Source organism: Suncus etruscus, chromosome 7 (assembly GCF_024139225.1).
Source record: "Suncus etruscus isolate mSunEtr1 chromosome 7, mSunEtr1.pri.cur, whole genome shotgun sequence".
NCBI lineage: Eukaryota > Metazoa > Chordata > Mammalia > Eulipotyphla > Soricidae > Suncus > Suncus etruscus.
Window position 1 is genome coordinate 23,516,240 of NC_064854.1, and position 17,535 is coordinate 23,533,774.

The following is a 17,535-nucleotide window of genomic DNA, read 5'->3' on the forward strand; positions in this document are numbered from 1 at the left end:
CATGAGCAGAAAAGATCTCTTAAACCCTGGTTTAGATTGTCTAACAATGGTCACTTGGCTTTGTTACTCCTCCTGCATTTTTCAGACAGAGAATTGAAAGCCCAAGATTTTAGGAACTTGACCAGTTACACAAGTTAGAAGCAGAAGGGTCTGATAACCTGGTAACCAAATGTCAGAGCTGGTTTTACATGATATACAAATAGTAACTAATTCATTGCTATCAGTGGAAAAGTTAGGATGGTATGTCAACTTCAGTTTTTGTTTATTTTAAAATTTGGGTAGAGGTAAGTGATGAAGAAATGGAAGAAAAAGAAAGGGACAGAAAGTAGAGATAGAAACAGAAAGAACACAGGTGAAGAGATCAGCAGAGAAGATCTTCTGAGATGGTAGTAAATGAAGAAAGCACAGAGTGTGCAGATAGCTCTAGCTTTTGATTTTTGTAGTTCCAGAGATCAAATGTGGGCCACATGCATACAAGTCCTGTGCTTTACCTTTTAGCTATGCTCCTGACCTGAGATAATCATTGATTTAGAAAGGAGGGTAGGAGGATGGTATCTTGCTCCTAAAATTGATTTCTTTCTGAGGATACAATTCATATTGCATTCATATTGGTATCTCCCCTTCAGTCCCAATGCAAAGATGTCAGAGTAAGTTCTCTGATGCTTGATGAGTGAAAACAATATAATACAATATAAGTGCAAACAATATAATAATAATTTTTCAGGTTCCTTTTCTTTATATAGCTCAACATGGCAATTCTTATACTCTTGGTCTTCAGTCCCTGGTGTTTGGGTACAGGTTTTTGCTTTATTTTTTTTATTTTTTGCTTTAAATTTACTAAGTTCATATTAAATATTGGTTTTTAAAGTCTTTGGGGGCACAGTCTTATATTTTTCCATAGGTTTTACTTGTAGGGCCTGAGGCTGTAGGCTGATTTCTCAGCTTTTGTTTCTGGAGCAACTATGACAAAGAGTAAACTTGACTGTTAGTTTAGCTGGTGACTGTAGGAGTGCAGCAACAGTGCGGCAGTGGGACAGAAAGAGAGGGCAGCATACAGAATATGTGAGGGAACTGGGCCAAATAGATAACCTGGATAATTGAAGCTCCACCTCAGGACACTGCTGAGGTGTCAGTGCAGGAAAGTGTCTGAGAGGTTGGTCTCCAGCCAAGGGAGGGGAGGACCCTGCATGGTACCTCACTCATTCCCATTGGACACTGGGCTGCTTCAGTGAGTGTCAATTCACTGACCATTGTAACCACTTTTTATTTTTTGGTTTTTGGTTTTTGAGTCACACTTGGAGACACTCAGAGTTACTCCTGGCTCTGCATCAGAAATTACTCCTGGCAAGCTTGGGGGACCATCTGGGATGCTAGGCATTGAACCTCAGTAGGGTGCATACAAGACAAACACCCTAGCCACTTGCTATTGCTCCAGCCTCAACCTTTGTAATATTTATGGGGAATGATAAATGGGAGGTTCTTATGGCCAGATATGCCCTACACACCAGGATGGGGGCATTGGAAGTGAAGCCAAAAGGAATTGACTTACACAAGGCAAGGGGAGATAAAGGTGTTCTTGCAGGACCAATTACAGAGAACCTGTAGTATTAAAGCCATTTGGATGGGCTTGGATGGAGGTGGATGGTGAATGGAGGGGCCTTTCTCTGCCATCCCAGGCCACATGGCTCCAACCCCCTCCAGCTGGGGTATCTGGGTTCAGGAGAGCAGCAGGTAGAAAACTCACAGGCAGGCTTCAGGTATATAATCTTTATTCCAGACCCTGGACAATATGTGTGGCCTATATCATAACCATTTACGCAAGCTATCTTCAGCTTGCCCTTTATCTTAGCTTCTTTCAGCCATCTCTCCTCCTGCCCTTCTCCATTGTCCATCCATGCAAGTCACCTTTGCCCCTACAAAGACCAGAAATGGGCATGTCTTTCTTGTAGGTAAGGTTACACACGAAGAATGGGGGGTGGGGTAACAAGTACCCACTCATTTTTCCCTGCAGCAGTGATGCTCTTTTTATGTTTTTCATGTCTACACTTCAGTTATCCATAGTAGAAAACATCTAACAATGTAGTAGTTGTGTCTGTGAACACTCACCACTAATATACTAATTTTCTTAGTGAGTTCTAACATTTAAGTTTTTGCTCAGTGTTATGGAATCATTTAAAGTTATTCAAAATGCTTGAGAGAGGGGCCAAAGAGGTATGGCAGCAGTGGGGCATTTGCCTTACAAGCAGTTGTCCTAGGAGGGACTGCGGTTTGATAATCTGGCGTCCCATATGATTCCCCAAGACAGAAGAGATTTCTGAGTTCAGAGCCAAGAGTGATCCCTGAGCGTCAATGGTGTGGCCAACAAAACAAACAAAACAAAACAACAAAACAAATGCTTGAGGAACCAGAGCAATAGTACAGCAAGTAGGGCACTTGTCTTACATGAGCTGATCCAGGTTTGATCCTGACATCCCATGTGGTCCCCCTAGCCAACCAGGACTGATTTCTGAGTGCAGAGCCAAGAGTAACCCCTGGGAATCAGTTTTACCTCTGCACTGCACATCGTCCATGATCATCGCAAGGAGTGATCTCTTAGCACAAAACCCTTTACTATAGCTGAGACACCAAAATGAGTAAGCAAATAATAACAACAAAACATTGTATGGTTAATAGTATCAAAATGCCACAAGCTGCCTTTTTGTCAAGGCTTTGGCTAATTTTCAGAGGCAGAAGGAGACATTCTCCAAGGAAGATGTGGTACAGAAATTGTGAGAGCCACTTGGCTTCATGTTGCCTGAGGGGGGAAAAGAATGATGGATGAATTCAGTGATAATTTTACATTTCCCTCCATTGTCCAGCAAAGGCAATATCAAACTTGCCCTGCTTCCCAATGTCAAAGACAAATCAACAAAACAAGCTGAGATAAGTTTGGATGGAAATAGAAGCATTTCCAAGCATTCCTTTCTTACGTGCTAAGGTGAATAAACTGCCCCTGGGTAAAAATAGGTCTAGATGGAACAGGAACTGGCTCAAAGAGCTGGAGCCCAGTTATGTATGTTGGAGTCTAGGATTCAATCCCCAGCACTGCTGGTTTCCTGATCACTTCCAGAGCAACTCCCAAGAACCACCAGGTTTGGCTCCAAAAGAAGCAAAATAGGCATTGAAAGAAAAATTAATATTAAATAAACCCAAACCACAAATCAACAACTAAGTCAAATAAGTGGAGATCATAGGGGAAAAGCTTTCAAAGAGAATCACTATCCATCCAACTCATATTTCTTGAGACTATCATTGTTCCCAAAGATAACATAGTAGTCTATCAGGAAAATCAACTAATGGAATTGATGTTCCAATAGAGGAATACACACAAAACCTCAAGTGAACCAATGTAAAGGATCTATTTTTTTCCAACAGATGAATATTATGTAGAAAGTTAAAGAGTAAAGATGGAAAGTTAGTTTGCTAACAAGTGGATCCTGAGGTTTAGCATCTGGGAGATGAAGAAGGAACTAAAAATATGGGGTTTGGAGGGAGGAAGTGATGAAAGTGTTCAAGGAACAGAAGGTGGAAGGTGACAAGTGCCAGGAAATGAGCACAAAGAAGGGATCTGCTAACACTAGTGGGTTGGGAGGGGGTTGTGGGTAGGGAGGGGGTTGTGGATTGTGTTACATGGTGGGGACTGGAGACCAGGATAGGTCAGTGGTATCAAAGCCCAAACCTCTGTAGTTTGAGAGATAATGTGGTGGATAAGGTACTTGTCTTGCCTATGACTGAGCCAGGTTCAATCCCCAGCACTGCATTATGGTTCCCCATGCACTGCTAAGAGTGATCCCTATTGCAGAGCCATAGTAAGCCATAAGTACTGCCAGGTGCAGCCCTAAGACCAGACAACAACAACAACAACAACAAGAACAGCAAACCCCAAACCTCCTACCAACCTATAACATATCTCCAGAAAGGCAGAAGCAAAGTGAAATGATCATAGGATAGTGAAGGTCTTCAACCAAAATGTGAGATCCATCTGAGAAAGAAATCTCAAGCAAGGGTTGAACATTGAATTTCTTGTTCCATGCTACAGAATAACCAAAGCCTTTAAAAATGCTTACTACTTGATGTCTCTGTTACTGGTTTTTTTTCTCTGTGTGTGTGTGCTTTAGTGCCACACCTGCTATACTCAGAACTCTGTGCTCAGGGATCTCTCCCAGAGAGGTTGTAGGGATCATATTTGGTTCTGATGATCTGAGTACAAGGGTAAGCGTTCTACTTGTTATTTGATTTCTTCAGCTCCTTCTGCTATTTTTAATCTGAGATACTGGGTTTAAATTTATGGCTTCTTCTCCAAATGTACTTTGACTTCTTTCATTTCTTACTTGGACTTAATCATGACAGAACATGAGCTTCTGCTCTCAGAAAACACCCAACAGTGTGACTTTTGGAAGACACTGCAGCACTAGAAGGGAATCACCCTTTCATGGAGCATGTGGCTTTGGATATTTGGAGTCAGACAAGTGAGGCCCATCTCCTTCTAGAAATAGAAAAACAAATCATTATTGACTTTGATGATTTTGTTTCAAGAAGAACAGAACAAGGCCAACCTAGAATAGCCTAAGCTGGTGGTAATAGAGAAGGAGATAAAAAGAATGAACTGAGACATTACTATTGTGTGCATATATATCTTTATGTGTCAACCAGCTCTAGCTCTAGAGATTTTCTGCTTTTCTTTGTGCATGTTTATCCATACAAAGAGACTTATTTTAAGGAATTACTTAGTGTGACTGTGAAGCTGGCAAGTCAATGAGCTGCAGAGGAAGCTGGCAGTCTGAACTCTACAAAAGACACAATTGCACTTCAAATCAGAAGGCAGACAAGAGAATTTTATTTGTAGAAACTAAAATATTTTTTCTGAAAGCCTTTAACTACTATAATAAGTCCCACCCAATATTTTATTGTACACAAATGTACTGATTTAAATGCTATTCCTACCATTAACTAATACCTTGGAGCCACATTGAGACTGGTAATTGACCAAATATCTTGTTATGTGACCAGACTTCCTAAAATTTACTGTCATAGTTTATTTTAGAGCAAGTCAATTGATCTGCTTTTATTCTTCCCAGAGTCAGAAAGCTGGAGCTCTACATTAGATCCATAGGTTTTGGGTTTATGATTCTTGATAGATGGTAGTGCCATTAATAGGAACGAAAGGTAGGATACTTGCCCTTTAAATGCATCCAATTTGGAATGAAATTAACCCCAGCAGCATGTGATAACCAGGTAACAAAAACTTAATAGCAACATCCAAAAAGAGAACATAATGGAGAGATTGCAATATTAGAAGAAATTCTTACTGTTTCATGGAGCACATGAAAGAAACCCAGTGCCTTAAGCTTGGTTGACCAGTTGCTTTCTGCATGATCATTCAAGCAGATAGTTGAAGTGTGAAGTGAAATATGTATTTATTATTAATAAGGAGTTAGTACATGCCTGAAACACGTTTGAAACATGAATTGGAAGCTTAGTAAGAACGACAAGCAGTGTGATAGCAAACACAAAAGAAGTGTCGTAGTAGAGTAGAATTTACAGCTTAGAGCCAGAGAGATAGCACAGTGGTAGGGCGTTTGTATGTATGCAGCTGACTCAGGATGGACATTGGTTCGAATCCTGGCATCCCATATGGTCCCCTGAGTCTTTCAGGAGCGATTTCTGAGCACAGAGTCAGGAGTGTGCTCTGAGCACGGTTGGATGTGACCCAAAAAAATAAAAAAATAAAAAAAAAGAATTTACAGTTGTATTGGATCACAGTATACTCAATTCTCAATCTCCATAGATGTGAGAGGAGTCTCAGTTTCAATTTTTAGGTGACAAATAATTCTGCCTTTAAAAATTGTGGTCCTGGGGGCCTCTAGGATGGCACCTGGAGATGCTCGGAGGATCATTCGGTACCAGGAATTGAACCCAGGCCAGGTGCATATGTGGCATGCACCATCTCTACTGCACTATTTCCTGGCAGGAACTAAAATATTATGAAGATGTTTAGGTGGTTGACAGCGGCTATATGGTCGCCAAGAAAGCTTCCCTCTATTCAGTCTCAGTCTCCTCAGATCCAAAAATCGTTTTAAGGGGACTGGGCAGTTCCACACAGAGTCAATATCAACTTTGTGGCAGTTTCATACAGAATCAGTATCCTTCCCATGACTTGTGATATTCCTTAAGTCCCTGGGGAAAAGGAAAGCATAACCTGCATATTCACTTTTGCATCCTCCTTTTCCCACAGACACCAGGAAATTTCTAATCTATAATGAAGAACACAAGCGCTGTGTGGAAGCTGTTGGTACCACTGCCGTGCAGACTGCCACCTGCAACCCTTCTAGCGAAGCCCAGCAGTTTCGATGGGTGTCTGAATCCCAGTTGATGAGTGTCTCTTTGAAGTTATGCCTGAGCGTGCCCTCCAAAACAGAGTGGGCAAAAGTCAACCTGCAGAATTGTAATTCCAAGGAAGCCAATCAGAAGTGGGAGTGCAAAAATGAAACTCTCTTTGGGATCCAGGGTGAAGATTTGTATTTTAACTATGGCAACAGGCAAGAAAAGAATGTCGTGCTGTACAAAGGGTCGGGCTTATGGAGCAGATGGAAGATCTATGGAACCACAGATGATTTATGTTCCCGAGGTTATGAAGGTAAGAAACGGGAATTTTTTTTAAATGTCTTTATTTGAGCACCATGACTACAAACATGATTGCAGTTGGGTTTCAGTCATAAAACGAACACTCCCCCTTCACCAGTGCAACCTTCCCACCACCAATGCCACCCATCTCCCTCCTCCCCGACCCCTGTCTGTATTCAAGACAGGTGGTCTACTTCTCTCACTCATTAATATTGTAATGGTAGTTGTTACTGTAGTTATTTCTCTAACTGCACTCACCACTCTTTGTGATAAGCTTTATATCTTGAGCCAGTCCTTCCAGCCCTCATCTCTAGTGTCAACAATTTTTTAACTTTTTTTGAACTTTTTTGCTGAATTCTACTACTCTTCTTTGCTGGAAAGTGACTCAAGGAAATGAGCTTATTCTTATTATGCTTGTACTGACACTAAACTATTTATTGCCTTTATGTTTTGAATTATTCTTATTCCCCAAGAACAAGACAATGACTGCAATGATACACCATTGGAATTACTGACACGATGAACATAGATATAGTTTTTATTAAAATTTAAACTATGGGGCAGAGCAGTGGCGCAGGGCACAAGGTGTCTGCCTTGTGCGGGCTAGCCTAGGACGGACCATGGTTTGATCCCCCGATGACCCATACAGTCCCCCAAGCCAGGAGTTATTTCTGAGTGCATAGCCAGGAGTAACCCCTGAGCGTCACGAGGTATGGCCCAAAAACAAGAAAACAATTTTTTTTTAAATTGTAGGTTACAACTCTGAGAAATAACTTTCACTTTAGCTTAAGCTCCCAAATCTCTGTTAACACGATTCTGTTGAAGTAATACTTTAATTTTATTGAAATTTTGGGGCTTGAGGGTCACATTGGGATATAAGGGACCCTGGGTCGGGAAGTCTCACACATGTTCTGAGAGTTCATCTGTCTATGTCTTCCAGTCATATACACGCTGCAGGGCAATGCCAACGGGGCCAAGTGCAACTTCCCATTCAAGTTTGAGAACAAGTGGTATGCAGAATGCACCAGTGCTGGCAGGTCCGATGGCTGGCTCTGGTGTAGCACCACAGCCAACTATGACCAGGATAAGCTCTATGGATATTGTCCAAAGAAATGTAAGTAACTGTCACCATCCTGATCATGTTGGCATATCAAGTATGGAAGGTCGTGATGAGACTTTGCATTTATCGGAGACCATATGGAATACTTAGGATTGAACTCGAGTTGGCTGTATGCAAGGAAAGAGCCTTACCCACCGTCTCATTTCTTTGGTCCTTTTCCTCCTCTTTTTTGAGGGTCATGGGAGGGGAGGTTGGCTTAAACACAGCTATTTCTGGGCACTCCTGAACCTCAGCTCAGGTTAAAACAGGTTGGCCCCACTATGGCCTTAACCCCTGTGCTCTCTCTCACCCTTAGAAGGGTTTTTCTCGGGGCCGGTGAGATGGCGCTAGAGGTAAGGTGTCTGCCTTGCAAGCGCTAGCCAAGGAAAGAACACGACTGTGGTTCGATCCCCTGGCGTCCCATATGGTCCCCCCAAGCCAGGGGCAATTTCTGAGCGCTTAGCCAGGAGTAACCCCTGAGCATCAAACGGATGTGGCCCAAAAAACAAAAACAAATTAAAAAAAAGGGTTTTTCTCCCCAAACTTCTCTCATGTTCATTATCTTCTCTTACATCACTGCAGCCCCATTTCAGATATCCTAGTCCCTCATGTAGAATAGAAAAAGCAATCATTGAGCTGAGGATCAGAGTAAAAATTTCTAGCATTTATTCACTGAGAGACAGTGAATAGCCTCCTTATTTTCAACAACTACTTTTTTTCCCCAACAACTACTTTTTTTTTTTAATTTTTATTTTTAATTATGAGAACAAGGGTGCAAAGTAAGAGGACAAGGTAAAGTTACAGTGGAAGGACAATCACCCATAACATAATTCTCAGAAGTCCCCTTGCTGATATATTAACTTTGAAATTTCAGCCAAAGAACATTAAGATAAATAAGACAGAATCCATGTACAATTACTTTGTCCCTCAAGTCCCCAGATTGTAACACATTATAATATTTCTTAACAGTACACAAGGCAATCTAAAGCCATAAAACTTACGTAACTCCTTAAACATTACAGGCATAGTATTTTCTTACATTTCCATATACATGCATATTAGCTTAAGTTAACCTCAAATTTTAAGTGAGTTCTTTTTAAGGATTAGAGTCAAAGGAGCACAGTAAGAATGGTGTTAGAGTGGCAATTGTTGTTTGCATAGGCCCACCAAAATATGAGGGACATGGAAAGAAATAACCTTGGACTAAGTACAAAGAGACCAGACCCCTGAAGTTTCCTGGCACAAGACCAAGTCTAGGCTCCAAGCAAGCTAGATCGTCCAATCCAATACATTGTCTGTAGTGCCAACACACTTTTATTTTTCACACAGTCTCTGTTGTTGGTATCATGTTTCTGTATTAAAGATCCTGGAATCTGCATATCTTACATTGAAGTCAGGACGTGGAGCATCCTCTCCTTTCACCTCACAATCAAAGGGCAATGCAGGGAGCCCTGTCCTGTAAGCAGGTCGTTCCAACAACTACTTTTTAATAACTGATTATTTTCTAAGATGGTTAGATGTCTTCACTATAAATGCTTCAGTGTGTACTTAAGAATTAGACCTGTCTTTTCCCAGCCCCCAAAGATTTTCTAAACTATAAATCAAAGGAAATATATCAGCAATGTCACAAGTATGCATGCAGTTTGATGGAGAGAAGTTTGTAGGATGCCTCAATTTAGTGTCATTGTAGAAATGACAATAATGAGACTCTTATCCAGTTTATCTGTCACTTCATTTTGCTCCTAAAAAATCAATGGAATTGGGTTAATTTCATGCATGGAGGGTTTTTAACATTTCACTTTTCTTTGGGGGGACACATTTTGTGGCTCAGACCCTATTCCTGAATCCATGCTTGGGGTGTGTTTCCTGAAAGCACTCAGGGGATCATGTGGTGCCAATGATCAAACCCAAACCTCCTGCATGCAAAGCCAGCACTTAGCCCATGAAGCTCCAGCTCCAGCCCAGAGTTTTTTCTTTTTCTTTTTCCTTTATTGAGAATACTATTACATCAATGTTTAATAGTTACTCCTGGCTCTGAAGTTAGGAATTACTCCTGGCAATACTTAAGGGATCACAGGGGATTCAAGGAATTGAACCTGGGTTGGCAACGTGCAAGGCAAACACCCTACCTGTTGTGCTATCTCTCCAGCCTCCAAGTAGACTTTTAATTGGGATTACAATAATGCACAATTAGTGGCATTGCTGCATATTGATGGAAAGGACCACGTTCATGATCTCATAAAGATTTTAGAGGTATAAAGTGCAACAGATTTGGGAAATACATTTGTGCCATGGGCTGGAATGACATCACAGTAGGTAGGCCAGTTGCCTTGCACACGGTCAACCTGGGTTCCATCCCTGGCATCCCATATTGTCCCCTGGGCCTGACAGGAATGCTTTTTGAATGCAGAGCCAAAATTAACCCCTGAGTGCCACCACTGGGGGTGGCCCTAAACCCCAAAACAAACAAACAAACAATCATTTATGCTGGGAGGAGGAAGAACAAGAGTTTTTGTTTTTGTTTTTCTCTTTCTCTTGCCAGCCTCATTCTTTTCTCCCTACAGTATTTTCTGTTCTTCAAATTTTATATATATTTTAGATTTAGTTTTGAGGAGTTTTAGGGCTACAATCAACATTGTGTGGGATCAAACACATACATGGTTACCTGTGTGCAAAAACAAGTACCAACATCCCAGTGCTATCTTTCTGGTTCATCTCTTTAATTGCTGCTCTTTAGGCTTCATGCATTTATCAAATCTGGGTTCTACTTCTGTCCAGCCTTCTCTGTTTCTGCACAGGATGGGGATTTGGCACATGGGAGAGCATGGAGAGGCAATCTGGGGTGGTTCAGAGGTCTCTGGAATCAATCTCAAGCTAAACTTTCCTGATTATGCATCAAGCTAAAGCTGACACAAGTTAAAACCAGAACTCACAGACTTTTATTATTCAGGATGGCTTATCTTTACAGTACATCCCCCCTGAAATGCATTTGCATTCTCTATCCCAGAGGTACTTATAAGAAGTTTCCCTGGGCAGTTTCTATTTTTTTGGGTGAATGTCCTGAAAACCTTATGACTTTGCATTCCTGATGACTCTCCTCTCCCATTCTTGGGACAAGCAAATGTACGTTCCTCTCCCAGATTAACTTTCAGAGGTCTGATCTGTATATCAGGATTCCTTTTTGTCTGAGGATAAAATTTCCTCCCAAACAAGCAATGCTTGTTCTGTAATGATCGAAGAATGTCTTTCTCTATTACTTAGTAAAAACAGTATTTTCTACACCTGCTAAAATGGAGTTGTAGGGGATAGTGTTCAAAAGGCCAGTATAGCATCTTCCTTTGGGTTGTGTGGACAAAGCGGTTGCTTTGTTGTTGTTGGTTTTGGTGGAGTCAAAATCTAACCGAAGTTTCACGCACCCACAGCATGTGCTCTAACGTGGAGTACAATTCCAGCCTGAAAAAGAAGTTGCTAAAGGAACATTTGATTAGAAACTAATGAATCATTAGATGGAATACAAATGACAACTCTTATCACAGTGAAAACCCATAACTTTGGATAGATGTTGGAGAGAAATCCCGAGTATATTCCAGAATAGGCATTCAGTCTTTTGGCCTTTCTACCAAAATTGGTGTATTTAGCATAAAATGATATATTTTGGTATTAAAGGTACAAGGACAATAATGATGAAAGTTGGATTCCAGTATGCATGACAACTTTTAAGTGCATCAAATGCTTGATGCTTTTTTCAAAAAGTGGTTTAAATCCCAGACCCATCTCACTTTCTAGGTTTCACACTACTGTTGGAAGGACATTTTTATATTATTTATCAGTCTTAACTTAGCAGAGCCAATAAGGGAGAATGAGGTGCCAATGACCCTTACTATATTCTCTTCCTTGTTCTCTGCATTGTTTATTGTAATATTTCCCTTCTACTTAGATATATTTTCAACTATCATGAAAACAGGAAAAGGAAAAGATCTCTCTCAATTCCCCATAGCTAGCAACTTTGTTTTCTACTTTGGTTATGCTGGTTTACTCTGAGGATTTGAACTCAGTCAGCAAATCTATACATATGTTGGGAATATATTTTTAACTCCTTAGTTGAAAATTCAAATTCACTTCCTTCAAATGAAAAGCCAGGTTGCATTTTCTTCTTTTGTTAATCATGTCCCTTTCCACCATTCCTGAGTAAGAAAAGAAATTTCCTTCCTAAAAACCTATCATGTTTTCTGCCATCTTAGAAGCAAAAACTCCAAGGTGCTAAGAATATGTGAAACATCTCATGCTCCACAATCATCTACTTTGAAAGACCTCATGTGCATGGAGAAAAACCTATCTGGACATTAAACCAGAAAGGCCTCCAATTACAATGACTGAAATGCAAAATTTCTTTTTTCTTTTCTTTTTTTTTTGGGGGGTGGGGGTGGGGAAGCTTTAAGCCATTACCCAGTGATGCTCAGGAGTTACTCCTGGCTATGCGCTAAGAAATTGCTCCTGGCAAGGGGGACCATATGGGATGCCAGGGATTGAACCTGGATCGGCCACGTGCAAGGCAAAAGCTTTACTGCTGTGCTATTGCTTTGGCCCATAAATGCAACATTTCATAATTCAAACTATTTTATAGCTCTATAACAATTATATTGTGAAAACATTGAATAGGCCTTTGTTCTTCTAGAAATTTTATTATATTTTTGAGTATAACAAAGGACCACAAGTTTATATCATAATAATAGGAATAAAAAGGTTCCTCATCAGGTATATGATGGAATTAAATATATTGTTATATACAGGAGAAAGTAGGAGCTGATGGAAAATTACCCAACTGTTCGGCAAGTTGAAAGCTTTGCAGAAAATGTGATAAGTTATAGAGTATTTCCTCTTCTCTTTTCATAAAAGTAAGCACCCAAAATGGCTCAGTTGATAACAAATTTCTACCATGTTAGATCAAAAAATATATAGGTATTCATCCCGTTATAAATTATTTTATAATTTTGTTCTTTTACAAGTACATCAATTCATAGGATATATAGGGAAATAGCAAAGAAGGAACTAAGCTAAAGGAATAGAGTTTTTTTTTTTAATCTGAAGAGAAATCTTGCATCATTTGCCATTTCCAGGAGCTACTGTATATGATGTCCTTAGAGATGAGGAAATGAGATTCTACAGTTGGTACTTTAGCTGACGTCAGACTCTGAGTGGGAGAGAAGGCTGGATACTGGTTTAGGATATTCTGTAGGTAGAGAAAGTCCTTCATCTTCTGTTTCATCAAACTAGAATGTTTAAGCAGTGAGTACATGTGGTGAAAAAGCATCTATTTATTTTCTTTCACTCACCCGTTATTTTTTGGGTTTGTTTCAACTAGATTAAGGAAGTTGGTCTGGTGCTTCTTTCTTACCTAATCTATCTGTCCATTTCACTTCCCCATCAACCTTATCTTAAACACCCCCATAGAAAAAGAGGGAGCTGATGTGTCCCTGTGATTTCTTTAGACTCAAAAAGAGATCAAAAACAATGATCTGTTGCAAACTCTCCATCTCAGGATTGAAGATAGTCTAATAGGCTCTTGAAAGCCTAAACAAAAGAGAAAGAAGAGAAGTATGTTGTTTTTTGACAGTCATGTTTATGGGAATGTTTAAAATGATTGACCACACAAAGTCTCTTTCAGGCATGATCCAGTCAATCCCATTTGCCTTCTTTTACAGTTCAGGGCAGTGACAATTTATGGACTAGAGACCCGTTGACAAGTATTTACTACCAGATAAACTCCAAATCTGCTTTAACTTGGCACCAGGCAAGAAAAAGTTGCCAGCAACAGGACGCTGATCTCCTGAGCATCACAGAGATACATGAACAGACATACCTGACAGGTAATGCCACAACGAGACCAAAATATTATCATGAATATTTCATGTCCATATAGCTGAACTTACTGTAGTGCCTGTAAACCTAACTATAGAGTCTTTAACCAACTGGGCAGAAGGCATGACACATTTGCATCCCAAAAGAAGGCAACTAGGAGCAAGCCAGCTTTAACTCTGGAGTCAGCTTTTTTTTATGAGAGGTAATAAGGAGATGAGGACTCATCTGACCTCCAAGTAGAAGGTGCATAATCAATATGTGGTGATCAAATCCGTGAGCAAATGCTTGTAACAACAACTTAGACCCTTAGACATTGTGAATGAGATTGTGTTTTGTTGAGTCCAGGGAAAAGCTACTTGAGGTTTTTGAAGTTGGAGGTCACAGAATCAGAGATATGGAAGGCATATAGAGCAGTACCAGGGTGACAGATATAAGGGAGGGTTGTTCCTAAACAGGTAATTGGGGGTGCTTTGGCTGCTCCTGGACATCAGGTAGAGCTATCATGCTTATCCAAGATTTGGGATCTAACAGGAAACTGTATGCCTTCCATTAGTATAGAAAAATTTAAGCTGATAAAACAAATGCTCCTGTATCAGCAGGGTCAACCCATGCTCTGCTCTAGAACCCTAAGTTCCCATTGCCTCCCATCTCTAATTCTCAGACTTGACTGGTTTTCAGGTGTCACTGATACTACTTTTAGTACTTATTAAGTTGTGAAAGTAAAAGAGCTGAAGTTTGCTGGAAATGCTAGTATCTATCTTAGTGGAGACCATTACTGACTGGGTGTGGAGGTGAGAGGCATTCCTAATTGCCAGGTTCTAGAGTCACCCACTCCAGTCTGGTCAGCTATTAGACTAACATACTTTTGCAACTTTAAGGCTTTTATTGATTTGGTTGGATTTTGGTGTCATACCCAGCTGTTTTCATTGATAACATCCACCTCTGTGGTCAGGAGTCAATCCTGATGGTGCTATGAGACAATGTAATGCTCTGACTCAAACTAGGGTCTGCCATATGCAAGACATATGCCTTAACCCCTGTACTTTTTTCTTTGGCCTCACATACTAACTCAGTCCTGATTATGTGATTGCCCAGGTTCCAAAACATCCTGAGGGACTCTCATTTTCTACCAGATAATTAAGAAAAAATCTTCCCCTGATACCCAGAAAGAAGCTGTCATCTGTTCCCTCTATCTCTTTCCTCTGTCTCATGACTGTGAGCTAAGAGAAGTCTGTTTTCCATCTGCACAGGGTGCTGTCTTACCTTATGTCTTTTCCAGATGCCTTTTCTTCTACTTGGGATTTCCAACATTTCACACATTGGAGAGACAATCTTCTCTGCTTCCAATCTTCTCTTTAGCTGTGAGCCATTTTTACAACAGTGTCTCCTAAGTCTGTCTCCTCTCTCCTTTAAGACTACAAATACACACATAGGCTATTTGTGTTCACTTGTTTACACCTGGTTTCATTGTGGAAGGTCTGGTTTTTATCAAAAGTAGATTCAGGTTATTAAGATGAGTATATATGCATATATTAAGAATAATATATTTATATAGATTTAGTTCATGGGCCATACTCTGTGGTGCTTAGGTATTACTACCTACTGGCTCTAAACTCAGGAATTATTCCTGGTGGGCTCAAGGGGGACCATATTGGAAGTCAAGGATCAAACCCAGGCTGGCTTATGGGTTAAAGAATATGCCCTACCTGCTCTACTATTTCTCCAACTCCAGAGTATACTTTTTTTTTTTTAAATTGAAGTTACTTAGGGCCCGGAGAGATAGCACAGCGGTGATTGCCTTGCAAGCAGATGATCCAGGACCAAAGTTTTTTTTTTTAAATTGAAGTTACTTAGGGCCCGGAGAGATAGCACAGCGGTGATTGCCTTGCAAGCAGATGATCCAGGACCAAAGGTGGTTGGTTCGAATCCCGGTGTTCCATATGGTCCCCCGTGCCTGCCAGGAGCTATTTCTGAGCAGACAGCCAGGAGTAACCCCTGAGCATCGCCGGGTGTGGCCCAAAAACAAACAAAAAAAATTGAAGTTATTTAATTTTCCATTTTTTTTGGTTGAGAGATTGGGAAATGCTCAAAGCATTATTGGATAAGAAATATTTTTCTACTCCTCGACCCTTTCTGGAATGAAATCATGAATGAATACATTAAAAGGAAATAATCTTGGAATTGTTGGACATTGTGCTTAACGTGTATTAATACTCTCTAAATCAATGTAGGCAGAAATTTATCATTTTCTTGCTGTAACAAGAGAGGGAAAGGAGAAAGAAGGGTGGGGCTATCTTTAATCAAGGTGGATCCTGCTTTGTATTGCCTTAAGGATGGTTCTGATAGAGGGCCAAACAATCAGAATAACAACCACTTACAACTTTTCAGGAAAATAAAGAGAAAGAGAAGAAAGCTCAGAAAGGGATAAAAAACAAACAAACAAACAACAAAAACCAGGTAATTGATTCAAGACTAGTAACAAGCAGGATTTGGAGCCTGGTGAAATTTGTGCTTATTTGCATGGGGAAAAAAAACTGGTTTCTTTTTGGTTGAATAGAAAGAAGTCTGCACAGCATTAACATTACATTGTGATTTTTACTAGATGTTTGGCTTTCTGGAAACCTAGGGCCACAGCCCAGGTTAGCTTTGTTTGTTTGTTTGTTTGTTTGTTTGTGGGCCATTTTGGTGATGCTCTGGGCTTACTCTTGACTCTATGTTCAGAACTCATTCTACATAGGCTCAGGGATCATATGATATTGTCAGAATCAAACCTGGCTTAATGACTTGCAAGATAAGTTCCCTGCCCACTGTACTATCGCTCTGACCCCCCCCAGTTTACTACTGAGTTCACCAGCTCTCTGTAGGAGTGGAACAACATGGGCCTACAGGAATTTCTGATTCCTGCTCATTTATCTGACTCTTTCTGTTGGAAATGTTTCTCTAATAGTCAGCGCAGTTGTTGGTACCCTCCAGAGAGCAAACAAATTCCAAGGGATTCAGAGACTGAATTCACCTAGATTCTATTTTGATTCTTTCCCAAGCATGGAATTTTAGTCAGCAACTTTTAACTGAAATCTGGATAAGCATGACCTCTTCCCTCATGGAGATTGTTAGCATTTCCTGCTTTCCTTTCCTTAGTCAAAAATATCATGGATTAGCCATAAAAAAAAAAAAACTAGATCTAAAATTAAAAGACATCCCCATGAATGGAAGAAAATATGTGTACAGCATGCATCGAATAGAGGAGTAATATCTATGATATATAAAGCATGCATAGGGGCCAGAGCGGTGGCGCAGAGGTAGGGCATTTGCCTTGTACGCGGCTGACCTAGGATGGACCTCAGTTCGATTTCCCTGGCGTCCCATATAGTCCCCCAAGCCAGGAGCAATTTCTGAGTGCATACCCAGGAGTAACCCCTGAGCATCACCAGGTATGGCCCCCAAAACAAAAAACAACCAAACAAAGCATACAGAGTAAACAACTCATCAACAAAAACCAAACAACTCCATCAGAAAATGGGGAAAAGACAGGCTTCCTTTAAGAAGACTTGTGAGGGACTGGAGCAATAGCACAGAAAGGAAGGCATTTGCCTTCCACAAAGCTGACCTGTGTTCGATCCCCGGCATCCCATATTGTTCCCTGAGCCTGCCAGAAGTAATTTCTGAACACAGAGCCAGGAGAAACCCTTGAGCACCACCTGGGTGTGGCCCCTCAAAAAAACCAAAAAAACATAAAAAATGAAGATGTGAATAGCCAATAGGCACAAGAAAAAGTGTTCATTTTTTTTAAATTTTCAGAGAAATGCAAATCAAACAGCAATGAGATATCATCTCATCCACACTAGTAAGCACTGCTACATGTCAGAGAGATGGGAACCCAATGATAGTGAGGATGTGCTGTAAAGGGTACCCTC

The 17,535-nt window shown here is 40.5% G+C and overlaps 1 protein-coding gene across 1 annotated transcript in view; it reads left to right on the forward strand.

Annotated features, from left to right (window-relative positions):
- Positions 1-17,535, forward strand: part of MRC1 (mannose receptor C-type 1) — a 102,098-nt gene that overhangs the window by 9,109 nt on the left and 75,454 nt on the right. The window contains 3 exon segments of the mRNA XM_049777532.1: positions 6,275-6,676; positions 7,604-7,777; positions 13,465-13,629. Coding sequence (XP_049633489.1) covers positions 6,275-6,676; positions 7,604-7,777; positions 13,465-13,629 — 741 coding nt within the window.